The sequence below is a fragment of the Plecotus auritus genome, assembly GCF_963455305.1.
Source record: "Plecotus auritus genome assembly, chromosome: 7".
NCBI lineage: Eukaryota > Metazoa > Chordata > Mammalia > Chiroptera > Vespertilionidae > Plecotus > Plecotus auritus.
The window spans coordinates 4,106,188-4,124,966 of NC_137774.1; the positions used below are offsets into that span (position 1 = coordinate 4,106,188).

The 18,779-nt window shown below is 56.7% G+C and overlaps 1 protein-coding gene across 1 annotated transcript; it reads left to right on the plus strand.

Moving 5' to 3' along the window:
- The first annotated feature begins 3,997 nt into the window (after positions 1–3,997).
- FADS6 (fatty acid desaturase 6) lies at positions 3,998–16,901 on the plus strand. The gene is made up of 6 exons (XM_080680559.1): positions 3,998–4,194; positions 4,828–4,994; positions 12,180–12,360; positions 13,417–13,604; positions 13,899–14,078; positions 14,623–16,901. The coding sequence occupies exons 1-6, from the start codon at positions 4,026–4,028 to the stop codon at positions 14,770–14,772; spliced, it is 1,035 nt and encodes a 344-aa protein (XP_080536685.1). The 5' UTR covers positions 3,998–4,025; the 3' UTR covers positions 14,773–16,901.
- The last annotated feature ends 1,878 nt before the right edge of the window (positions 16,902–18,779 follow it).

An 18,779-nucleotide genomic window follows, 5' to 3' on the forward strand; every position in this document is an offset into this window, starting at 1 on the left:
TCTGACCAGCAGGGGGCGATGACAACCCAGCCTGACCTGGTGGACAGGAATCTGGAGATGAGGAGGGTTCATGGGCATCCGCCAGGCCTGGGCATCCCTGTGCCCATGGCAGAGAGAACTGACATGCTGGGTGGTCCCCAGACTCCCCTTTCAATGCTCCCCACACCATCTACACAGCGTGGTCATACTTCAGAGCTGTGGGAGGAGTCACCATGGCCCTGAACCTCAGCCCTACACACACGCGTGCGCGCGCACACACACACACACACACACACACACACGGAAAACATGGGCAAGGAGGAGCGGGAAATAGGCAGAGAGAGCATGTTCAGGCCCTGTTCCTGCTGGAAATGGAAGCCACGTTTTACTATCATTATCTATCATCGATACCAAAGGGTATCAGATTTAAATCATATCAATATTCAACATAACAATAATTACAATTGCACAAGAACTGTCATCAGTGATAACTGTATCTACCACGAGCACTTGCCCTGTGTGGCCCATTGGTATCCATTCTACAGAAATGATCTTTTCTGGCTGGTGTGGCTCAGTGGTTGAGGGTCAACCTATGAAGCAGGAGGTCAAGATTCCATTCTCGGCCTGGGTTGCGGGCTCGATCCCCAGGAAGGGGCGTGCAGGAGGCAGCCGATCAATGATGCTCCTCTCTTATTGATTTTTTTTATCTCTCTATCCCTCTCCCTTCCTCACTTTCTAAAAATAAATAAAAACATATTTAAAACAACAACAACAACAAAAGAAATGATCTTAATACTCTGCCCAGAGAACTGTTAAGGTAACTGGTGTCGCCTTCATCTACTCCGAATCACCCTCTCAGGAAGTGACCTGCCTAGGGTCACACAGCAAGGACTGGAACCTGGGTGTGTCTGAGCCCAGAGCCTCGCTCTACACACGGTTCTGGGCCTCCATACTGTGTGAGAACCCCGGCTCTCACTCCCAGCCCTGGCACCAACCCCGCCAGGCCCAACACACTCCCTTAAAGGCGAACCCAAATCCAGAGTCACTGGCACACACTGGACCGTGGTGCCAACCGGACTCAGAGGGAGCAACCAGGTGCCCCCTGGGGAACCTCACCAGCCAGGAGTCTGGGTTCCCAACATCCCAGCCTTGGGTGTTCAAGGACCGAACTTGCTGTGTATTTTGGAAAGGTAGCCTGGGCCTCCGTTTCCGTCCTGTAAGGTGGGGACAGACTGACAGCGCTGGGAGCCTCAGCGGTGTCCCCAGCAGCACCAGGCTGGCCCCCTCTCCCTCACCCCCTCACTCCCTGACCAACCTGGCTTGGTCCTGGCGGGATGGCTGGCAGCCTGGGAGGGCGGATGGAGGCTGCAGGCAGCTGGGGCAGGCCAGGGGTCCGGTCCTCGGAGGGTGAGTCTGAGGCACCCTGTCCATGTGGGCCCGCCCTGCTGGAGCCAGGGGAGCTTGGGGTGCCAGTCCCACTCTCAGATGACCAAGATCTGAGCCAGAGGCTAGGCTGCTGCTCCCCCAGCTCCCTGGACCCCACCCCTGTGAATAATGCCGCTTGCCTCATGGAGCCGGCCTCACCAGGCTTTGATGACCGGGGGTGGGGGTGGGGCGGGGAGGGTGGCATGATGGGTGGAAGACAAGAAAGGGTTAAAGACCCAGCCACCCAGGCTTAGAGCATAGAAATGGTTGCATTGCTGGAAGAGGTGTTCTCCAGCCTCCCAGGTCTCCAAACTCTCAGGATCCCCCTCCAAGCCCTGGGGTCAGGGCAGCGCTCCTCCCCCCCCCCAACCCCAACCACAACAATAATTAACCCCAGTGAACCCCAGCAAATAAAGATCTGAATCACAAAAAGGAGGAGGCATCGCTGCCCCAGGGTGGGGAACTCCGGAGGTCCCGGGAAGGCCAAACCTAGCGTCATGTGACACCCCACTCCCCACACCACTGCTAGGCCCAAGGGCACCCCGTCCACTGGGGCCTGGAGGAGGGCTCACCTGTCTTGGGTTTGGACCAGAGAGAAGATTAAAAATAAGATAAATAAAAAAATGAAAATAGGAAACTGTACCTGTCTCTTCCCTGAATATTCTAGTATGTCCCAGGGGGAGGGGCTCAATGGCGAGATAGGGAGGGGGTAGGGCACCGGCCCCTTGTCTGATTGTAACACCTCTGATATAAACAGAAGATCGTTGGGTGTGGGAGCCAAGTCCTGGGCTGGAGTTCTGGCTCTTTCCTTTGGTCCCTGTGGGGTGCGTGTTGGGCAGATTAGTTCCCGTCGCTGGGCCTCCACCGATTGAAGTGGGATGATGCCAGGCTCCGCAGCTGTGGGGAAATCCCACAACCTAATACGGATGTGAACATCATGGTACCTTCCAGGAGCGGATGTGTGTGTGGGGAGAACTGGTCTATTAGGTTGTAAGCCCCTTAGAATACTGACCCGATAAAGAAATCCTGCCCTTTTGTAAAGAATTGGGAGGACAAACTCCTAAGAATTCATGAAGGAAAACAGAAGGAGATGTCTCTCTCCCTCCCTCCCTCCCTCCCTCCCTCCCTCCCTCCCTATGCTGGTCTCATCACCCCTCCCAAAGGTCTCCTGCTGAAAGTGCTGCTGCCCTCACCATACCAGACCTCATTTCACCCCGAAAAGTATATTTTTATTGTTTTCAGAGAGGAAAGGAGAGGGAGGGAGGGAGAGAGACATCCATGATGAGAGAGAATCATTGGCTGCCTCCTGCGCGCACCCCCCTCCCCCGCCCCAAACACACACTGGGGATCCAGCCTGCAACCTGGGTATGTGCCCTGACCAGGAATCCAACCGTGACCTCCCGGTTCATATGTTGATCCTAAACTGCTGAGCCGCGCCCACCAGCCGGGCCCAGACCTCCCTTTTAAAGGGACTTCAGGGTAAGACCAGGGAGAAAGTACAACAGAAGCAAAAAGGAGAAAGCTGAGAAGGGTGTTTGCAGAGCACAGTGGCTCCAGCCTCCAGCCCTGCTGGGTGGGGACCTGGGCTGATGGGAAGGGGCTAGGACCCAAGTCTTGGGGGGAGGGGGGTGGGAGATGTTTGCTGTGGCCTTGGCCTTGTTCCTGGGTCCAGACCTGGACACCCCTGAGTGAGTGAAGGATCCCACCGGGAATGGTGAAGTCTGGATGTGTTTCCTCTACAGCTCTCTCTGTCACCCCAAAATCACTGGACTGACCCTGGCCGGTTTGGCTCAGTGGATAGAGTGTTGGCCTGTGAACTGAAGGGTCCCAGATTCGATTCCAGTCAAGGGCACATGCGGGGGAGGGAGGGTTGCGGGCTCAATCCCCAGTGGGGGGCATGCAGGAGGGAGCAGATCAATGATTCTTTCTCATCATTGATGTTTCTCTCTCTCTCTCCCCCTCTTCCTTCCTCTCTGAAATCAATAAAAAATATATATATTATTTAAATATATTTTATTGATTTCTTACAGGGAGGAACGGGAGAGGATAGATAGAAACATCGATGAGAAACATTGATCAGCTGCCTCCCGCACACCCCCCACTGGGGATGTGCCTGCAACCCAGGTACATGCCCTTAACCAGAATCGAACCTGGGACCCTTCAGTCCGCAGGCCGACGCTCTATCCACTGAGCCAAACCGGTCAGGGCTAAAAATATATTTTTTTAAAAACTCACTGGACTGGTGGGCCAACTCTCCAGGGGTCACGTGTCTGCCAAGTGCTACTAAGAAAGATACTCAGGCTGTGGAATAAAATCCTGCAACCGGAGCTGGTGAGGGGACAGGAGTTGTTTGAGGTCAGGCGGTCAGGGACCCTGGCGGGTATCCGCGCGTCCCCCTGCGCTGGTCCCCTCTACTCTGGGGCTCCCAGTCTCCTCCCCACCCTCCCGCATCTACCCGCTCCTCCCGCGGAAGTTCTGGTCCAGAGGCGCTCGGTGCCCAGCGCGAACCATCACACGGGGCGGGTGCCAGGCGCGTGACTCCGCCCCGGCCCGCCCCCGCCCGTGCCCTGCGCCTCGCTGGGCCCCGCAGACGCCGGTGTCTTCCCAGTGGTCCGGAGCCCATGGAAACGGCGGCGGCGCGGGGAGCGCCCGGAGGGAGCGGCGGGGCCGAGCAGCTGCTGGGCGAGCTGGAGGCGCGGGTTCAGGACGTGGTGAGGGCGAGCTCGTGGTGGGAGCGCCACGGCGTGGATTGCTCCATCCTTGCGCTCAGCCTCCTCGCCCTGCCGCCTGGTGAGGGACACGGGACACGGGACACGGGGACACGGGGACAGGGCGACAAGGGGCCGGCTGGGGGGAGGGTGCGAGGAAGGGAATGAAGAGGGCTGGGGGTGGAATAGGGGAGACGCTGCGTGCTGGGGACCTCAAATCTGACCGTCTGTTTGGGGTGTCCTGCCCTGTGTCCTCAGAGGACCTGGGCCCGGGGTGAGGGGGTGGGGGGGAGAGAGAGACCAGGCATGAAGGGCAGAGGAGGGGCAGCTGAGAGGGGTGGGGAGGCTGGGAGGGGTGAGGACCCTAGTCCAGGGGAGGGGAGGAAGTTCCGTGGGACCACCAGAGATGGGGTGAAGCGGGAGGGGGTTTCCCTGGACTTCCCCTGGTCTGGACCCCCACCATGCCCAGCCATTGCTGCTCTGGCTGGGGCCCAGGATCAAGACTCCTGGAATCTCCTTGAGGAGTCAACGGGGCTCTGTTTTGTCCCCAAATCCCGATGAGAGAGCCCTCCCCTCAGGCCACAGGGGGACCCGCCACACCGCTGCCTGTGGTGGCCCCCAGGGCTGGGCTCACGTTGGTCTGGGCTTCCCCGGGTTTGGGCCCAGATCTCCAAAAGCTGAGAAAAACCTTGCTCCCCTCCCCCCTCCCCCGCAGGGTTCCTGTGCCTGCGTTCGGAGAATGGCCTGGTCTTTGTCCTGGGCATCACCATCCTGGGTGTGTGCCACTACACGCTCACTGTCAAGGGCAGCCACCTGGCCACGCACGGTGCCCTCACTGAGTCCAGGCGCTGGAGCAAGATCTGGGCACATTTCTTCGTGGAGGTGAGCCTGGGAGAGGGCGAGGCAGCTGCTGGGCCAGGCGGGCACCCTCCTTGCTCGGTGCCAGTGTGCAGATGTGTACAGCTGTGTGCCCACGTGGGCAGGTGGCTGCAGCTGCTGGGATGTGGGTCCACGTGTGCAGCCTGCACCACAGTGTGTGTCTGTGGGTGCCCTGGAGGGTGGTGGTACCTGTGGGGGGAGAACTGTATGAGGGGATGTACGCGTATCTATGGCAGTGGACTCGGCCTGGGTACCCCTGCTTCTCCGGGGGCACCCGCTCAGCTCTCTGCAGCCCTAGCCCAAGTGGTGACGGAGCTTCCTCCTCCTACTACACCTGTGCCTGGCAGGTCTTGGCTACAGCCTTTGGGGCCTCCTGGTTTTGCAATCAGGGTTTAAAATGTGAGCCGGGGACGGAAGGGGGCGGGAGGAGGTGCCTGGTGCCACAGTGTCCCAGCTCCGGAACACGTGTCCCTCTGATGCCTGGTGACGACTGAGCCATCCTGAGAAGGCCCCTCCCTGCTCCCCCAAGTCTGCTCCAGGAAGGTCCCTCCTCTCTCCTGACCCTGCGCCCCCTCTTCCTGCCCCTCCCCATCCTGCTTCGGCCTTCTCACCCTGACGCTCGGGCAGGGCCAGGGAGGCAAAGGGTTCTGGCCAGGTTGGCTGTCTCTCTGGCCTGGTCTCAGGCCTCTCCGGTTCCTCTGTGGAACTTGCTCCCTCCTCGCCTGCGGCCTGGCCAGCCAGGCAGGTGACAGGGCAGGGCAGGGCCTTGGGAACTGCCCTCCCCGGTGCATTCCCAGCCCCACTGGCCGCCTGACCTTGGGCATGCTGTCAAGTTCAGCATCTAATCAGGGGTCCTCAAACTTTTTAAACAAGGGGCCAGTTCACTGTCCCCCCGGACTATAGTTTAAAAAAAAACTATGAACAAATTCCTATGCGCACTGCGGGCCCGGGACGCGTCGGCTGCTAAGCAGGACAGGCAGCGGCACCCGGCGGGCCGGATACATGTCCTCGGCGGGCCGCATGTGGCCCGCGGGCCGTCGTTTGAGGACGCCTGATCTAAGTGTTCGCTTCCTCATCTAATAAACGGGACTGACTGCATTACCTCCCTTGAAGCCAGTGTGGGGATTCACCGAGACCTTGACGTAGGGCCCGGACCTGCTCTTCGATGCTTGTTAGTGTCAGCTGTGCTTTCTGTACTCCCGAGGGCGCGTGCAGCCGTGGAGGGTGCGTGCAGCCGTGGAGGGCGCGTGCAGCAGCGAGGAGGGGTCAGCAGTTTTTGTCGTTTGTTCGTGTTGTTTTGAACGGAAAGGTTGATGCAGTTATGCAAAGCAGACAGAACTGTGTGTGTGTGTGTATGTATGTATGTATGTGTGTGTATGTGTGTGTATGTATGTGCATGTGTGTGAATGTGTCTGTGTGTCTGTATGTGTATGTGTGTGAATGTGTATGTGTGTCTGTGTGTATGTGTGTGTATGTGTGTGTCTGTGTGTCTGTGTATGAATGTGTATGTGTGTCTCTGTGTGTGTGTGTATGTGTGTCTATGTGTGTGTGTGTGTGTGTGTGTGTGTTGGGGGGCCGTTGGTTGTGGCTCTGGCCCACCACCTGTTCTCTGCGTTGCACAAAGGACCAGCTCCTGCTGCCCAGGACCCTCCTGGACCCCTGCCTGTCCACTTCTCCCACGTCCTGCGGTCACTCTTCCTGCTGGGTGCCTGAGTCTCCCAGCACCGTAGAATAATCTAGTCCTCCGCTCCGCAGCCTTCGGTGTCAGCTGAGTATCCTTGGCTTTCCTGGGGCACCCAGTTTTGCCAGGTTCGTCTCAGGGGCTGCTGGCTCCAGATGGGGGTGGGCAAGGACCTCACCCTCTCTGACCCACTCTCCCCATCGGGGGGAGGGGCAAGCAGTGACGCTCCAGGTGGTTGTTGTTTCTCCACCAAAGTGTCCCAGTCATACGCACCTCCCCACACAGCAGGAGCCTCCCTCTGAAGACCCGCTTCCGGTCCACAGTCTATGTGAGGAAAGTTCCAGTCCTCCTAGCCGCCCTCTGACCCTCACTCCAGCCCACTGATAACCTGCCTTCCCCTGCAAGAGCGCCTGCCCCTTCCTGTCCGGGGGATGTCACAGGGACTGCTGGTGAAGGGCCACAGGAAGGTGGGGGGAGGTGGGGGAGGCGGGGGGGAGGCGGGGGAAGGTAAGGGGAGGTGGGGGGAAATGGGGGGAGGTGGGGGAAGGTGGGGAAAGGTAGGGGGAGGTAGGGGGAGGTGGGGCCACCACCATTAAGTCCTGAAGCTCGGCAGGGATTAACCCCTGAACTGAGAGGGACCTTAGACACTCCCCTCCTGTCCCCCATGGATGCTCCCGGAGTGGGAGGGAGCAGGCTGTGCCAGGTGCTAAGCTCCGCTGTTTCTCTGTTTCTCAACTTCCGGGGCGGGCGAGTCCCAGCTGCTCCAGAGCCAGCGCAGCCCAGCTCTGCGCCCAGGAGTCTCACCCACGGGGAGGCCCCACCTTCATCCAAGGCCTTTGTGGTGGCGGAAACAGAGCCAAGAACCACAGCCTGGTCTTCATTCTCAAATGTTCTCTTCCCACGAGTTCAGTGTGGCCATCATCCTCAGGGCTGACTCTGACCTTCTCTCTGCCTTTTCCCACCTGAGCCCCGAGGGGTGTTAGACTGCGTAGGCTCAGCTATGACTTAAAAAAAATTTTTTTTTTTTTAGTCCTCACCTGACGATACTTTCCCCATTGATTTCTAGAGAGAGAGAGAGAGGAAGGAAGGGGCGGGGGGGGCGGGGGAGAGAAACATTGATGTGAGAGAGACACATGGATTGGTCACTTCCTGCAAGCACCCCCACCAGGGCTGGGGAACCTGTAACCAAGGTACATGCCCTTGACCGGGAATTGAACCTGAGATCCTTCAGTCCTTGGCCTTATGCTCCAACCACTGAGCCAAACCGGCAGGGCTATGACTCTTTTCTTATCTTTTTAAAATTATATTTTTATTGATTTCAGAGAGGAAGAGAGAGATAGAAACATCAAAGATGAGGATGAGGACAAATGTTAATACCTTAATCAATAAAGAAATTTAAAAAAAAAAAAACATCAAAGATGAGAGAGAATCATTGATCGGCTGCCTCCTGCACGCCCCACACTGGGGATGGAGCCTGCAACCCGGGCATGTGCCCGGACTGGGACTCGAGCCGTGACCTCCTGGTTCATAGGTGGATGCACAACTACTGAGCCATGCCAGCTGGGCTATGACTATTTTCTTAATTTAAAATACTAATTTAGAGGACAAACGCAGATCTGCAGTCCAAAATATACTTTTGTAAAAACACACACACACACAAAACCAACCCCAGAGGCCCTCAGCACTCTGAAGCCAGCGTGACAGGCTGCCCAGCCCCTGGGAGTCAGGGAGAGGAGCTGGCGGGGGGTAGGGGGGGGGAATGGGAGCTGGCAGACTCCAGCCCGGAGTCCGTCCTGCCCGAGGGACACGCGATGCACAGCCCGCTTTCTCATCCTGTGCACGCCTGCTGCCCTCCGCTCCTATGTCCACCTCCGGCGTGGCCCTACCATGGCCCTGACCCTAAGCTGGACACCTGGCCTTGTCCCTGATTCCTCTCCTCTCCCAGCCCTCACCTTTCCCCCAGATCCTGCCTCCGGACCTGCCCGTCCGCCCTCACCATCTCGCATCTCCCAGACCAGCAGCCTCTGGCCAGTCACCCTCCTCACCCTGTCCCTCCCCTTCCAGTCTCAGAGCGTGACTTATTTGACACCCAACTTCGGTTGCGTCATAATTTTATAATGATGGTGTTTAATCCTGCAAAGTATTGTCTGTTTGCGAAATAAAGTAAAAGGAAATATTAGAAGACACTTCAGGGATCGGGAGCCTCCCTTACCCCTTAGGGCGGCTCAACCACTGAGCCACACTGGCCGGACTTCCTTTTTTTTTTAATTTTATTTCCACCCCCCAACCCCTTCCCCTTTGGCAACCACCCATTTATTCTCTGTATCTTTGAGTCTGTTTTTCTCTGATTATTCTTTTTTTAAAAAAATATATTTTTTAATTGATTTTTTACAGAGAGGAAGGGAAAGGGATAGAGAGTGAGAAACATCAATGAGAGAGAAACATCAATCAGCTGCCTCCTGCACACTCCCCACTGGGGATGTGCCCGCAACCAAGGTACATGCCCTTGACCGGAATTGAACTTGGGACCCTTCAGTCCGCAGGCCGACGCTCTATCCACTGAGCCAAACCAGCTAGGGCTGATTATTCTTTTTTTGGTTTAGATTCCACATATCAGTGAAAGCAGGTGGTAGTTGTCTTTCTCGGACTGACATACTTCACCTGGCATAAAGCCCTCTAGGCCATCCAGGCTGTTGCAAATGGCGAGTTTTCATTCTTTGCGGTGGCTGAGTCACAGTCTACCGTATGGGCGCGCCGCTTCTCCTTTGCCCACTCCTCTGCTGATGGGCACTTGGGCTGCTTCCATGGCTGGGCTATTATAAACAACGCCGCAGTGAACATAGGGGTGCATAGATTTTTTTCAAATTAGTGTTTCTGTTTTCTTCTGATAAATACCCAGAAGCCGAATTGCTGGATCACATGGCAGCTCTAGTTTTAATGTTTTGAGGCACCTCCGTTCTGCTTTCCACCGTGGCTGCGCCCGTCTGCATTCCCCCCACAGTGCACAAGGGTTCCATTTCCTCCACGTCCTCGCCAGCACCTGTTAATGGCGGTTTACTGATGATTCAGCTGGTATTTCTTTTTTTAAAAATTTCTTTATTGATTAAGGTATCACATATTTGTGCTCATCCTCCTCCGCTGGCATTTCTTTTTTTTTTTTTTTTAAATATATTTTATTGATTTTTTACAGAGAGGAAAGGAGAGGGATAGAGAGCTAGAAACATCGATGAGAGAGAAACATCGATCAGCTGCCTCCTGCACACCTCCCACTGGGGATGTGCCCGCAACCAAGGTACATGCCCTTGGCCAGAATCGAACCTGGGACCCTTGAGTCCGCAGGCCGACGCTCTATCCACTGAGCCACACCGGTTAGGGCTCTGCTGGCATTTCTTGATGAGAGAGGCAATGCAGGAGGACTGACCCTGGGAGAAGAAGGGCACAGAAGGAGCAGTTACAAACAGTTGCTTCTTCCACCTGGGACACAACCGTGAGCCTCGCAGCCCCTGGTGCCCGCCGCCAGACTTCTGCCACTGACTTGACCCAACCAAGGAGCCCCAATGGGTGTGTGCTCTTGAGCAGGCGGGTCCTCGAAGACCAGCAGGCCTGGGAGAGATGTCACTTTAAACCACGATACCCTCCCACCCTCTCAGGTTCTGTCCCTGTTGCGAGGTTACAAAAAACAGAGAGCACAGCCCAGCCCTGGGGGTTACGCCATCTGAGAGCAACGCAGCCGGGCCTGTCTCCGGGGACTCCGCAGCAAGGCTGCCCCGGAACCGGCATCTCCCCCCGCCCCCCACCCCCGCCCCCGTCTACCTTCCGCGGACAATGCAGCAGCGACGTGCCACATCTCCGGTGGCTGCTGTAAAACTGCACAGTGCCATCATTACCTGTGCCCCTCAGTGTTCTTTATATATATATATATATTAAATATTTTTATTTAGCCCCAGCCAGTTTGGCTCAATGGATAGAATGTCAACCTGCAGACTGAAGGATCCCAGGTTCGATTCCAGCCAAGGGCACATGCCTGGGTTGCGGGCTCGGTCCCCAGTAGGGGGCGTGCAGGAGGCAGCCGATCAATGATTCTCTCTCATCATTGATGTTCCTATCTCTCTCTCCCTTCCTCTCTAAAGTCAATAAAATATATTTTAAAAAATACATTTTTTATTTTAAAAAATATTTTTTATTGATTTCAGAGAGGAAGGGTCAGGGAGAGAGATAGAAACATCAATGATGAGAGAGAATCACTGATTGGCTGCTTCCTGCACGCCCCCTACTGGGGATTGAGCTCACAACGAGGAATGGAACCACCACCTCCTGGTTCATAGGTGGATGCTCAACCACTGAGCCATGCCAGCCGGGCCTCAGTGTCCTTTAGATGGGGCTTCTGGCTCCATTTCGGCTCCATTTCGTTCCAAAGGAGTACGTCTTGGCACAGTCTGGGCACAGTGTCCTTCGCTGTCTTTCGATTTCTCCTGGCTTTGCCTGGCCCCAGAGCCTGGGCCCTGCTCTCTGGAGTGAGAGGCACGTCTCAGGGGTCGTATGGCTTACCTTGGATGAAAGCTGGGTTCAAATTCCACCTCTGCTGCCTACATCGCGGAGGGAGCTGGCTGCTCACGTGGCCTCTCTATATCCGTTTCCGCTTCTGTCGACAGTGGGCAGTCACAGCCCTGACCCCGGCCTTGGAGATTAGCGCGGCCCGCAGAGTGCAGAGCGCTGCGTGCTCACCGAAGGCCTCCTGCTGCCTGAGAGGCTCTCGGTGGCTGGCTTCGGGGACCCTTCCCGCTCTCCCGCACACGGGCAGGCAGTGTCCGCAGCACAGTTAGCAGCATCTCGTGGCCTGGATAAAACGCGGGAAGAGGCTGCCGTCTGCGTGTTCATCTGCAGGCCTCTGCACAGGAAGCACCTGGGCCCCTCTTTTGCGTCCAGAATGGCTGCTCTTGGCGTCAGAGAGCAGCTGCTCAGGACCGGCTGTGGAGAATCCCCCAAATGCTATAGAGGAGTCACCCCAGGGAGCAGTTAGCCCGGCACCCTCACCCCAGGTGCCACCCGCGTGGACAGCCCAGGACATGGCCTCCCTTCACCCCTGACTACTCCCACACCGCCCCCTCCCTGCGGCAGGCTCAGGGCGCAGAGGGGAGCTCTGAAGGTCCAGATCTTTCCAAGAGAAACACGCACCAAATGATGGCAGTCTGATGCCAGGAGTGGGCCTTGTCCAGGCCTCTCAGGCTGGCAGGTTTTCTGGATGGTCAGGGGCAGCGTGGCAATCTGGGGGCTGGCCTCGTGCCCCAACACGTTGCAGCGCCACACCCGGTGGACACAGTTACTCTGACTGGCTGCCACTCTGCGCTCACAGACACCTGAGAGTTGATGGTCAAGGCTGATTAGCTGGGGCTGTGAGCGAGGCAGGAAGGCCCTGGAGGGTGGGGCGTTCTCGAGGCTCCCACAGGTCCTGCTTTGCTGGGCTGTGCTGACCTGGATCCGGGGCCCTTTCCGGCTCCCTCCGCTAGGTGTGCACGGCCTTCCCCGCCGAGGACGCCCGGTACGGGCACGTCAAAATGCACCACGGCTACACCAATGTGCTGGGCCTGGGGGACTCGAGCACCTGGAGGCTGCCTTGCCTCAACCGCTACGTCTACATGTTCCTCGCGCCTCTCTTGATCCCCATCATCACGCCCCTGGTGGCTGTCGGTGAGTGTGCTGGGCCTGGGTCCCGAGTGGCCTGCAGAGACCTGGTCTTCCCTTTTCTTCCTCCCCTCCTCGAGTGTGGAGGCTGCCCATGGAGGAAGTGAGGAGGCCTGAGCTGAGACTGGACAGGAACTTTCTGAGGCAGCCAGGCTGGGTGGGAAGAGCTCAGACCTGGGGCCAAGCCTGGCTTAGCCGCGTACGCGCTGGTGACCTCGGGCAGGTAACTTAACCTCTCTGAGCCTCCGGTTCTTCCCTGCTCAGCACGATTACCTCATGAGATCACAGACGTTAAAACGCTTTGAAAATGCCTCGCACTGTATTGCATGTTAGACTTTTTATTTTTATAAAAGAAACTTTTTTTAAAAAAATGTATTTTATTGATTTTCTACAGAGAGGAAGGGAGAGGGATAGAGAGTTAGAAACATCGATTGGCTGCCTCCTGCACACCTCCCACTGAGGATGTGCCCGCAACCAAGGTACATGCCCTTGACCGGAATTGAACCTGGGACCCTTCAGTCTGCAGGCTGATGCTCTATCCACTGAGCCAAACCACACAGGGCTAAAAGAAACTTTAAAAATTTTTTTTCATTGATTTCAGAGAAGAAGATTGATTTCAGAGAGAGATAGAAACATCAATAATGAGAGAGAATCATTGATCAGCTGCCTCCCACACGCCCCAGTGAGCCCGCAACCCAGGCATGTGCCCTGACCGGGAATTGAACCGTGACCTCCTGGTTCATAGGTCAATGCTCAGTCACTGAGCCACGCCGGCCGGGCACATGTTAGAATTTTTAATATCATGGGAGCAAATCCTCTGGTGGAAGGACAGGGGCTGGGGGCGGCAGACCTGGATTCAAGCCCCAGGCCGCCAGTCACTATCAGAGTGACCCTGGTCAAGTTGCCTAATGCTCCATTTCCTCATCCCTAACGTGGGTGAATCTACTTTCGGGGCTGAGGGTGGATGACCCAGATCGCCTAGTTAGCACCATTGGGCCAGCAGGGAGCCAGCTGAGATGTGAGCCTTGCCCACCCGTCGCTGTGTTTCTTGTCTTCTGGCAGAGCGGCTGAGGAAGGTGAAGCTCGGGGTCGCTCTGCGGGCGCTGGGCCTCATCTCCCTGGGCCTTTATTCTCACTACTGGCTGCTCCGGCACGTGTCTGGCTTCCGGAGCCCCGCCTCAGCCCTGGCCTGCATGCTCTGCACCAGATCCCTGCTGGCCCACCCGTACCTCCACGTTAACGTCTTCCAGGTGAGGCCTCCCCCGTCCTGGGCGCTGGGGACCACGGGGTACCCAGGCCACGCCCCTCACTGGGGACCACGGGGTACCCAGACCACGCCCCTCACTGGACAGATGGGGAGAGAGGCCCAGAGATGGATGAGACTGAGCTCGGGGCTCAGCCTCTTCAGGCCTCTACCAGGTCCCGCCCGAGTGCGAGTGAGGGGGGCAGAAGGGCCCACTGATCCCCGAGTGCCGGGTGAGGACACCGGGGCGGGTGGGGAGGTGCAGGAATGGCTCGGGCCGTGACCCGCGTGTCTGTCACAGCACATCGGGCTGCCCATGTTCTCCCGGGACAAGAAGCCCCGCCGGATTCACATGATGAGCCTGGGGGTGCTTAACCTGCCCCGGCTGCCCGTACTGGACTGGGCGTTCGGCCACTCCATCATCAGCTGCCACGTGGAGCACCACCTGTTCCCCAAGCTCTCTGACAACATGTGCCTAAAGGTAGTGGGGGTCGAGCTGGAGGGCTGGTAACCTTCAGCATCCGCCTGAACCCTGCGTCCCCCAACTGGCCTGGTCAGAGGTCCCCAGGGGGGGGGTTTCCGGTCAGAGACACGTGCGTTTCTTATTAGCAGTGCGACTCAGCAAGCTCATGGGCGTCTCTGAGCCTCAGCTTCCTCATCTGACCTGGGCAGATGAGGAGCACGCAGTGCTTACATTCACAGGCCTTGAGCAGGAAGTGGAGAAATGGATCTGAGATGCTGGGCACACAGTAGGTGCTGCTAAAGGGAGCCATGGTTTGTACCCTCTGTGCCAGGAGGACTGTCCCGTAGTTGGGAGCCCCGGGGGGTGCTGCGAAGTCCGCCCCCCTGTCCCTTGCCTGCTGGGAGGGGAGAGGCAGGAACTCTGCAAGCCCCCAGCTCCTCCGGAGCCTGTGGAACTGGGCAGACAGGCGCAGGCGCTGGGAGGAAGGAGGGCCCTCGGGGAAGGGCCGGCCCGCAGTCCGCAGGCCGGCTCAGCGCGCCTCCTCCCGCCCACCTTCCGGCAGGTGAAGCCCGTGGTGTCCCAGTTCCTCCGGGAGAAGCAGCTGCCTTACAACGAGGACACCTACCTCGCCCGCTTCCGGCTGTTTCTCAGTCGCTACGAGGAGCTCCTGGTGCACGCCCCTCCCATCACTGAGCTGGCGGGGCTGCAGTGAGGGGTGCTGGCCAGGACCCCTGCTCCCCTGCCCGGGGCCCAATCCCGGATCTTCTTTTTCTGCTTGTCGCTCCGGGGGCCGGAGGGCACGGCCCCTCCCCAGTGGGTGTGGCTGGGTGGCTGGTGGCGGACCAGGAGCGCGGGGCTCTGGGGGTGCAGGGAGCTGGTGTTTCTCTGGGCGTTGAGGGGTGTGTGGAGGAAAGGACTAAAGGTGGGCATTCTGGGCAACTTCTTCTCAGGACTACACAGCTGGGGTCCTCCCCGACTTGGCCTGAGCCTTGTGGGGCTAAGGGAGGGTGACCGGGTGAGGAGAGGCCTGTGCAGGGGGCAGGCAAGGAGGGGGCATCGAGAGAGCAGGGTCAGCCCGCAGCTAGGGTCTGTCTCCCTGGCACTGGGAGAGTCGTATGCGTAGCTGGCCACTGCTTCTTCCGTGCCCAGGAGCCCCCTGTCCTCTGAGGAGCCCTCTCGCAGGGGCAGGGACCACGGGGAGGTGACTTTGGCGGGACCTTCCGGCTTCCCAGCCAGAGGTGCCTGTGCAGGACACGGGCTCAGCAGCTCCCAGGAGCCGCAGCCTCAGGGAGATCAGAGCGTTTGTGCTTTAGAAATAAAGAGGACATTCCAGGGTCTGGAAGTAAGGGGAGAAAGAGTACAAATAGCTTTGAGCATGATCTTGGCTAGCTCCAGAAGTCTGCCTTGTTCCATGACATTTAGAAGGAGAGGACCTGGAGGAATTATCATTGAGAGAGAGAGAGAGAGAGAGAGAGAGAGAGAGAAGGTAACAGGTAGGGGGTGATGGCACAGGGTCTGGAGGGCAGGCACTTTAGAGAGGAAAGGAAGGAGAAGGAGGTGGGGTGCAGACATAAGAGCTGGGAGTCCAGGGCTGGGCTGGGCAAGCATCGTCTGCAGCCCGGAAGCCAGCCTCCATGGGTAGACTTGAGAGAGGGCCGGAGCTGCCCTGGCTGGGGCTGGAAGAGGACGTGCAGGAAGGGCCCAGCTGGAGGCCGAGGGAGGAACAGAGAAGGGGGCCGGAGCAATCAGGTTAACCAGGGTTTCTCCCCTCCGCACTGTGACACTTGGCCGGAGAATGCTTTGTTGATGGGGCCTGTCCGGTGCATTGCATCCCTCACTTCTACCCGCTGCGTGCCAGGAGTCCAAGTGGTGACAATCAAAAATGTCTGAAGACACTGACGAAAACCACCCCTGGTCGACAGCATAAGGCCCGCGGGCCACATGCAGCCCGCCGAGGACATTTATCCGGCCCGCCGCCTGTCCTGCTTAGCAGCCGACTCGTCCCGGGCCCGCAGTGCGCATAGGAATTTGTTCATGATTTTTTTTTTAAACTATAGTCCGGCCCTCCAACGGTCTGAGGGACAGTGAACTGGCCCCGTTTACAAAGTTTGAGGACCCCTGGCATAAATCAGGATCTGAGTGTAGAACTGCCTTGGTTTTCAGTGAGGGCCTTGGGCGGGTGAAAGGCATGCGGACCCTGCTGATGGGCTAAGTCAGCCAGCGGGGCTGGGCAGAGGGGTGAGATGGCAGGTGAAAGGTGTTCTCTACGCCTGGTCCGTCCTGTCGGAGAACCCACCAGGTGTGGCCTGAGGTGGCTCTGCTGGGTGGCTGCCATTGGCCCCTCCCCATCCTTCCCCCCTTCTCTCCACCCTGCCTGCCGCACCCTCTCCTGCAGCTACAACTCTCACTACCTCCTCGCAACAGCCCCTTCCTTCGCTCCTTTGGGGCCTGGGGTGGGGGTGGCTTCCAGCGGTGGGTAGCCCAGGGGTGCTTCACTGGTCCCTCAATCCTGCTCACACCTCTGTACAAGGTTCCTTTAGTGAAGCCTCTACCAGTGGGCACTGCCAAGCGTGCCCTCTGTTTCCTGCTGGGAGGCTGGCGGACCCAGCAGAGCTTGGGCTCCAGCAGCCCTCTTGGAGGGAGGCCGGCTTGGCAGCCTCCCCAGCCCGCTGCGTTGCTACAGTTTCCTGCTGCTCCTTTGAAAGGCATTAGTAGCTAGAAATGGCCTTCAGGTCCAGGAGTGCGACTCCTCAAACTGCCAAATCTCCACATGAAAAATGCAGCGTCAGAGAAGGCCCCGTTGCCGAGTCCTGGCTAATGATTAAAGCCATCCTAATACATAACCAATGACTCAGGGTTATTGATCTGGGCCTGAGTGGGGCGTGGGCAGCGGCTGGAGGCCCTGGAGCAGACCTGGCTGTACCACAGGCGCCTGGGAACAAGCCACTTGCTCATTCTGAGACCTGATGTTCTGTTACTCAGAGAATGTGGGCTGGGATGCATGGGGCTTGTGAGGGGAGGGGAGGCGACAGGAGGGAATGAAGCCCTTCGCGGGCTCTGCGGTGACCTAAGACCTAATTTACACAGGCCTGTCAGAGGAGATAATATTGATGAGGATGATGATAGTTGACATGTATTTAAAACATAAGGCACATTTTTTTTTGGTAAGAGAACATTTATTTATTGGGTAAATCACAGAGGTAGAAAAAGTAATTCCTAGAAGAAAGGGGCTTAAGAAATGAGTTATGGAGGTAAAGGAAGGGCCCTTGGAGCTTGGGAGTGGAGAAGCTAATGGTAATGTGCCTGGGGGTGGCGGGGGTGGGGAGCAGGGGAAACAGGAAGAGAAAGAGAAAGTCTCCCGGGAGGGAGAGGCACTGGTCCTCCATCCTAAGGGTTTTAAGGGCGGAGATTTAGGGGAGGTCCCAGGGGAAGATCTTAATAGAATATTCAGCAGCTTTCCAGGTGGGTCTATTCAGGATTGTGGTCTCCATGGATTGAGTGGCGGGCATTAGGGCAGGATGTCATTATTCGATGCAGCTGGGCCCGAGGTCAGCCATGGCTGGTTTTGCTGCCTCTCTGGGCCGGGAGTTGAACTACAACTGAGGCCTAGATATTATCTTAAGGCAGATTTTTTACTATCCCATTTCATTTTAATCTTTACAAGCACTTGACTCTATTTTTCCTAACGCGACATGTTGTGAGGAGAAGTCTTGGAGGGATTACCTTTCTCAAGGTCATACAGCTGGTAAATGGTGGAAGAAGGATTCGAACCCACGTGTCCAACTCCAGCCTCCCTGCTCTTAACCACCAAACACAGTGCCTCTGGGAGGGGAGCCTTAGAGGGCTTTCAGTATATCTGATCCTGCATCTCCTTCTCTTCCTCCCATGGAAAGAAGAATAAATGATTTGATCATTAAGACAAACTCTTGCCCTAGCCAGTTTGGCTTAGTGGCTAAAGCATCGGCCCGCAGACTGAAGGGTCGCAGGTTCGATTTCGGTCAAGGGCACTGGTCCGGCCCTGGTCCGGGCATATGCAGGAGGCAACCAATTGATGTGTCTCTCTCACATCGATGTTTCTCTCTCGGTGTCTTTCCCTCCTCCCTTCCAGTCTCTCTAAAAATCAATGGGAAATATCCTCAGGTGAGGATTAATAATAATAATAATGTAAAAAGACAAACTCTTTATGTGCCAGGCACTGTGTGCAGCTCTGGGGATATAAGAGTGAATGAGATTGGGCCCCAACCTCCAGGAGTTTACAGTCGAGTGCGGGAGTTAACAAACTTTTTGGAAAGGACCAGATAGTAAATATTTTGGGCTTTGTGGACCATGTGGACCCTGTCACAAATACTCAAAATTTTGTGTGCCATTAAAGTGTGAAACAGCTATAGACATACATAAAGAAATGAGCACGAGTGTGTTCTAATAAAAAATTTTGAACTTGTGTAATTTTTACATGTCACAAAATATTACTCTTTACATTAAAAAAAAAACACACTTAAGAATGTAAAAACCTGCCCTGGCTGGTTTGGATCAGTGGTTAGAGCGTTGCCCTCGCACTGAAGGATCTCTGGTTCAATTCCTGTTCAAGGGCAGGTTTGATCGCTGGGGCTTGTGCGGGAGGCAGCCAATTGATGTACTTCTTTCACATCGATGTTTCATTCTCTCCCTCTCATTGTCTCCCCGCCCCTCCCTTCCACTCTCTCTAAAAAAAAAATCCAT

Excerpts from the sequence above, each read along its gene's own strand:
- FADS6 (XM_080680559.1), top strand. The coding sequence starts at position 4,026 with ATGGAAACGGCGGCGGCGCGGGGAGCGCCCGGAGGGAGCGGCGGGGCC. Across the intron at positions 4,995-12,179 it reads GGGCACATTTCTTCGTGGAG|GTGTGCACGGCCTTCCCCGC; the intron begins GTGAGCCTGGGA and ends TCCCTCCGCTAG. Across the intron at positions 14,079-14,622 it reads CTGACAACATGTGCCTAAAG|GTGAAGCCCGTGGTGTCCCA; the intron begins GTAGTGGGGGTC and ends ACCTTCCGGCAG.